This window comes from Triticum aestivum, chromosome 2A (assembly GCF_018294505.1).
Source record: "Triticum aestivum cultivar Chinese Spring chromosome 2A, IWGSC CS RefSeq v2.1, whole genome shotgun sequence".
In the NCBI taxonomy this organism is placed as follows: domain Eukaryota; kingdom Viridiplantae; phylum Streptophyta; class Magnoliopsida; order Poales; family Poaceae; genus Triticum; species Triticum aestivum.
In genome coordinates, this window is record NC_057797.1 from 13968065 (window position 1) to 13974573 (window position 6509).

General features: G+C 43.1%; 1 protein-coding gene across 1 annotated transcript; it reads left to right on the forward strand.

Moving 5' to 3' along the window:
- The first annotated feature begins 5942 nt into the window (after window positions 1-5942).
- LOC123184267 (uncharacterized) lies at window positions 5943-6481 on the forward strand. The gene is made up of 2 exons (XM_044596414.1): window positions 5943-6100; window positions 6216-6481. Exons 1-2 carry the CDS (start codon window positions 5995-5997, stop codon window positions 6389-6391), a joined length of 282 nt encoding a protein of 93 aa, XP_044452349.1. The 5' UTR covers window positions 5943-5994; the 3' UTR covers window positions 6392-6481.
- Window positions 6482-6509: the final 28 nt, after the last annotated feature.

Genomic DNA, 6509 nt, shown 5'->3' on the forward strand with positions numbered 1-6509 from the left:
ATTCCCCGTTACTTTGTGTGCAACAAATAACACGATATTATACACACAATAAAGTTGATAACTCCCTACAGACCCTCACGGTAACTTTTGACCACGGGATAAAAATTTGTTGAAAACATACGCTGATAACTTGTGTGTAAATAATAGGGTAATAAACATACAACAGAGCTGATAACTTATTTAATCCAGACGTGGTAAATTTTTTATCAGGGAAAAATGTTGTTAAAAAATACCTCCCAGTAACTCATGTGTAAACAACATGATAATACACACACATGAGAGCTGATAACTCATATACAAAATCGCGGTTGTTTTTTACAAAGGAAAGAAAATTGTTGAAAAACATACCCCGATAACTTTCGTGCAATATGATAATATACACAACAAAGCTGATAACTCACTGCAAACATCATAATCACTTTTTGACCCTGGGATAAAAGTTTGTTGAAAACATACCCTGAAAACTTTTGTGTAAATGACACGATAACTTATGTATGACAGACATGATAACTTACGTACCCCAGATGTGGTAACTTTTGGTCCAAAGAAAAAGTCATTAGAACATATCAACATGGGATCTAGTTTCGAAGATCTCGTCGAGACGATTTTTTTTTGTGAATACGGTTTTTCAATCGGAGCGACAGTTTGAGCTACAAAACATTTTAAAGTAAAAAAAAAAGAATTTAGCATGACATCAGCTTTTCTTCCTTTAGTGCATATATGCATATGATTAGAGAGAGGAGTGCACGTCAAAGAAAAAATAGTCATTCTAATGCATGCATGTATTTAATTAGAGTGAAGTGAGGATCGTTCTTGCCTATTGCTAAACTCCGAATGTTTGGTAGTTATAAAAGTCCAATAGGTATATGACGAAAATATATTTATTATGAATCTAATTATACTAATTTGATGGCATAAATGTTGGTTTATTATTATATAAATATGGTTAAACATAAAAAAGTTTGACTTTCGAACAAAGTTGGAAGTACATTCTTTTAAGGACGGAGAGAGTATGAAACAAGCCTATCATGGTCAGGCACGACCCCCGCGTCGCTCCTCCTGGTGACTTCGGGGGCAAATCCCTCATGCCGCCGGTCTTTCTCCACGCCCTCCCCTCGTCTCACCACCGCCAAAGGCATCGGCAGTGAAGCTCGGTAGGCTCTGGTGAAGGCGGCAGCGGGGCGTTCCATCAGCAGGGTACTAGGAGGTGGATGGCGTGCCTCTGGTGTGTGTTTGGCTTGGCTCTCGGGTTCCTGGCTTGCTGGATATGCAGCGACAAGGCTGAGTTTAGCTTGCCCGCTAGAAACGGCGACCGTGCTCGGTGAAGACTATGGCCTTGGGTGGCTGCTATGGCGAGTCCTCCGCCTAGATCTGGCGCTCCCTAGGCTGGCGACCCAACGATGGTTTCTATCACCGGTGTGGAGCATGTTGCCTGGTTGACTGGCCCGATTTGGTCCTCTATCGACTGGAGGCCTGCCGGCGGAGGTTCAACTGCAGCTAATAGCTTTGGCCATGTCCGAAAAAACCAGATCGACAAGTTCTCACGCCCTTCCACACCAAGCCATACATCGACCGTCACGGGATTCCTGTGCGCAGCGTCCCCTGGTGGCAGCGACGGATACTACTAGTGCGTCCTCTCCACCAATGTCCGGTGCTGCACAACGACGACTGCTTCGGCCGTTGGCGCTCATGGCATGGTATGGGCCGTGCGTCGGGCTTTCTGGGAGGTGGACCGTGGTAGCAAGGTAGTGAACTTCCACGCAGGCGGCATCCAGACGACGAAGCTGCGGCTCACAGACTTGGTTGTAACCTGCAAATTGTGGACGATGACTTGACATGGAGGGTTGGATGCGTGGCGGAAAAGTGGTGGTGACAACACTTAGTGACTTGGTTGGTGGTGCTACTCGAGTATCCAGTCGCGAGCTCCGGGGTGAAAGCCTAGGTCCGAATCGAGCTGGTTATATCTGGCAATGACGATATTTTACATCGTTACCTTGTTAAAGGCATTTTTGGGATATGTTTGGATTGATTCTTCAGGGTGAAAACCTAGATTCTGGCCTTGGTGGTTGGATACGGTAACGGCGACGCTTGAGCGTCGCTTTCTTCTTGAAGGTGTTGTTGTTGAAGAACCTCGTCGTCTGGGTGATGTCATTAGATGGTTTTTACTGATATGGTCATTGTTGTAGTTTGTCGATTATGGATATGGTCGCCTTGGACTTTCTTTTTTCTTTCCTCGCCTACGCATAGCTTTGGTCTTATATGACTTAGCTATTTGCCGCCGTGTTTTTCGTGTGTATGCATTGGTGTTGGCTGTGTGCATCTTAATTATGCAGAGGCTGGGTGTGTGCTGTTTGAGTTTGTATCCTCATGCTTCTTTTTGAGCAAATAAAATCTACCATTTGTTGAAAATGGTCAAGATGGAGAGGGCCGGGGCAGTGGCGATGGTGAAGGCACAGACCGGGGATTGCTCACAATACAGGGTGCTTGTTGATGAGATTCAAAGGGATAAAATGAGCGATGTGCTTACTGCATACGAACGTAGTACCCCGCGGTTTGGTTGCACTCGGGCCTAGATGACATTGTAAACCTAGTCAGCCTGATATCCAACCTTGAGTAATGAAATCTTCCTTTGTCCCTAAAAAAATGAATCTCTGTCTATTTCATCAATGATGTATATACATTACATATACCCGAGGGATGTGAACGAATGGACATACCCACTCGGGAGGGAGCGAGGAGAGACACAACGGTAAGAAAAAGGCTAACCGCCTGTCGGTTTACAAGAAAGAGATTATCTATAATTAATTATGTCAAATTAATTCTTGACATTCTCATCCATCGAATCACAAGCTAAAAAAACATAGAATCACTAACAATTACGTCCAGGATTAGCTGGGTCGACGGAGTTAGACTACCCCCGCGTCGTCCAGACGGGCGACACGGGTGCCGCTCCCTGCCGCCTCCCAGCGCCTCCTCACCTCAGATTTGTTTCCCTGCCGCCGCCGGAGGATGCCGCCGGGAGAATCCCATGCGGCCGACGGCGGCAGCGGGGCTATGTTGCCGTCCTTGGTTGGGATCCACATGGTCTCAGGCAAGCAGATGCGGCAATTCGGGATGATTCGATGGCAATGAGAGACGACATAAGGATTAACCAGATCACATCCGCAGCTGGTGTGCGGCCACTGCAGATGTGGGCGTCGTTGCAAGCCATGTACCAGGCGGGATTTTATCCTCGGACAATGCTAGACTTACGTAAAATCTATTACTCCCTCCGTTTTTATTTAGTCCGCATATTAGCTTTGGTTAAAGTCAAGCTTTATAAACTTTGATTAAGTTTATAAACAAAAATATTAACATATACAATAACAAATCAATACCACTAGATTCATTATTGAATGTACTTTCACATCATATAGATTTGTTATGGTAATGTTTATATATTTTTCTATAAATTTGGTCAAACTTTGCAAAGTTTGACTTCGGTCAAACCTAATATGCAGACTAAATAAAAACGGAGGGAGTACGTGTTCTACGTAATCAGCATCGTGGAGAGGGCTTATTGGATCGATAGGTGGGGAGGGGCCCACCCCCCACTGAAATTAGGGGCCAATAGGTTTATAGTTTGGAATTTTACATAGGTCTTCGTAGGCAGTTCGTAGGTGTAGGATTATCCTTTTATCCTCTGACTAGGAGCAACTGACGAGCAGATTTGGCTACGCTACGTGTGCAGTAGCGGTGGCGGCGCACACCAGAGGCTAGGCGGTGGCCATCGGACATGGCTGGTGCAACAATCTGCAAGGTTATTTTCCAGTGGCAATGGTCAAACCGACTAGATCACGTCTGAGAATCAGAATCAGATTGACCATCGGCTGCTCGAAGGAGGGCACCATGCGGCTCCCAAAGGGCCTGCCGTAGTGGAGGAATGCAGGGAAGAGGACGGCACGGGACTGTCAGAGCGTCCCAAATCGGATTTCGGCGGTGCCGATGACTTCTCTCCATTGCCAACAACGATGACGACCCTCACTGTTCGAAGCTTTTGGGGACGTTTAGATCTTGTTGCGGCTCGACACCCGCTTGTGCGAGCATGGTCTTCACTTGCGTGACATTTTACGTATGACCGTGCTAGATGTGTATCAGGTGGGATTGCAGAAAGCAGTAGTGACAACACATGATGACTTCGATTTGCTGATGCTTCGAGTACCCGGTCTTGAGCTCCAGGGTGAAAACCCTAGATCTATCCCGGGGTGGTTATATCTGGCAATGACGATGTTTTTCCGTCGTTACCTTGTTGAAGGCATTACTCGAATTTGCTTGGACCTAATCTTCAAGATGAAAACCTATGATCTAGTTTTCGTTGTTGGATCCAGCCAAGGCGGCGCTTGAGAGCCGTTCCCTTCCTGGAGGCGTTGCCGCTGAAGAACCTTTCTCATTGTCCTTGTGATGTCAAGAGATAGTTTGTGTGAATGGCTGTAGATCGTCGATCGCTTTGTTTTTTTTTTCTCCGTCTAGGCATAGCTTCGGTCTTGTATGACTTTGCTTGTTGCCGGCGTGATTATTTGTGTGTGTGTTGGTGTTGGCTGTGTGCATCCTATTAATGCAGAGGCAGGGTGTGTTCTTGCCATGTTTTTATCCACTTGATACTTCATTTTGAGATAATAAAATCCACCCTTTTTCGAAAAAAAAGATTACCTGGGTCGTCCCATAGGTCATTTGAACTAATTATTTACCCGTCACAGTCTGGCTAGATCTGGGTAGACCTCCTAATTAGTACTCCCTTTGTAAACAAACATAAAAGCATTTAGATCACTAAAGTAGTGATCTAAATGCTCTTATATTTCTTTACGGATGGGAGTACATGAATCAAGACCGAAGCTCGTGTCTGACACTAGTTGATCCCTAATTTCAGTTTTCTATAGACCTCGTATACTCAAAACAAGGTTGTGCATTTGGTAAAAAGGTTTGTGAATTTGAAAATGTTCATTAAGTGAAAAAAATCAGATATTGCAAAAAATGTTCAAACATTCAAAAATGTTCAAAAATTTGATAACAATTCATGAATTTGAATCACGGATTTCAAGAAGTACGTGAAAAATAATAACCACAAATTTAAAAACTTCATGATTTGAAAAATGTTCATCAATATTAAAAAGATTCCTGATTTTTTTTGGTTTTCCCCCGGTTTTTCGTAATTGTTGGACAAAAAAGTTTAGAAAAAAAAGTTGCGTGAAAAAATGCTTTTTTTCTTCTGCAAAAGGCATATATTTACTCTTCGTGCAGGCCTGGATTTGCTTCAGCGAGAGGCACAGTCATGCCTCTCAGAAAAGGGAATTTTTTTCCTTTCATGAAAGGCATAGATTTACCTCTCGTGTAGGCACAGATTTGTTTTCACGAGAGGCACTTTTGATCATAAGAATAGGGTATGCCATGCGTCCATATATGCCAACTATAATTTAGACCCTTTGAAGCCTTCAGTTATCATGAAAGTTTTGTGAGACGATTTCAAAATTTATATACTGAAGAAAAATAAATGTTTAAAAGCAATCTATATCTATAGGTAAAAGGAGAAAAAATTATGCACATATAATAGTAAACCAACAAATTACCTAGGTCTACAGATAAACACCGACATGAGCTATTTTAGCTCTTCATTAAACCATATCTAGCATTGTCACTAAAATTAGATGTTAGGATAAGGCATCACCATGTTGAAAAGTAGAAGTAAATCAAGACGTTACGATAAGAATTAATGGCATGCATTAATATCTTAAACCATATCTAGCATTGGCACTAAAGTTACATGTTAGGATAAGGCATCACCATGCTGAAACGTGCAAGCAAATTAAGACGTTTGGATAAGGATGACATGCATTAATATCTTAAAAAGAACAGTGTCGCCATTAAGCAAACCTTTTCTATAAATATAGATCATGGATGTACGCATACACAGATCAGTTTTAGTTAGGACGAAAATCACACACTACCCGATCGATCGCTATGGCATGGTGCATGAAGAACATCGGCAAAGGACAGTTGGGAGGCAACAAGGTGTTGATATGCTTGTGGGCCTTGTGGCTGGTGACGCTGCTTGTCTTGTCATCTGGTACGAATACTTTGGACGCGCACTTCTCCCGATCATAATGATCCAAAGTTAATTTAGTTTTTGTTTCTGCGTTTAGTTGATTGTTAATTTGTATATCGTTTTCGGACGTATGCAGAAAAGATGGGATCAGATGCCTGTGATAGACAAATTAGCCAGACATGGCCCAACACAACATGTATCATTCGCGGCACCTGCAACAAGTACTGCAGAAGGGAGAACTTTGACCGCGGCATCTGCAAAGAACTCAATTATTGCTTCTGCTACAGGAACTGCGCCATCGAATCCATCTAGCCATATACTATGTGTCATTTTCATGAATGCTCGATCGAAGCTATTGCTATGAGTTCATGCATTATGAATGAAATAAATTAACTTTTTTAAGCCGCTCTGTCCATCTATCCGTGCCATA

Coding starts and splice junctions, on each gene's coding strand:
- LOC123184267 (XM_044596414.1), top strand. CDS start 5,995: ATGGCATGGTGCATGAAGAACATCGGCAAAGGACAGTTGGGAGGCAAC. Junction 6,101..6,215: donor GCTGCTTGTCTTGTCATCTG/GTACGAATACTT, acceptor GGACGTATGCAG/AAAAGATGGGATCAGATGCC.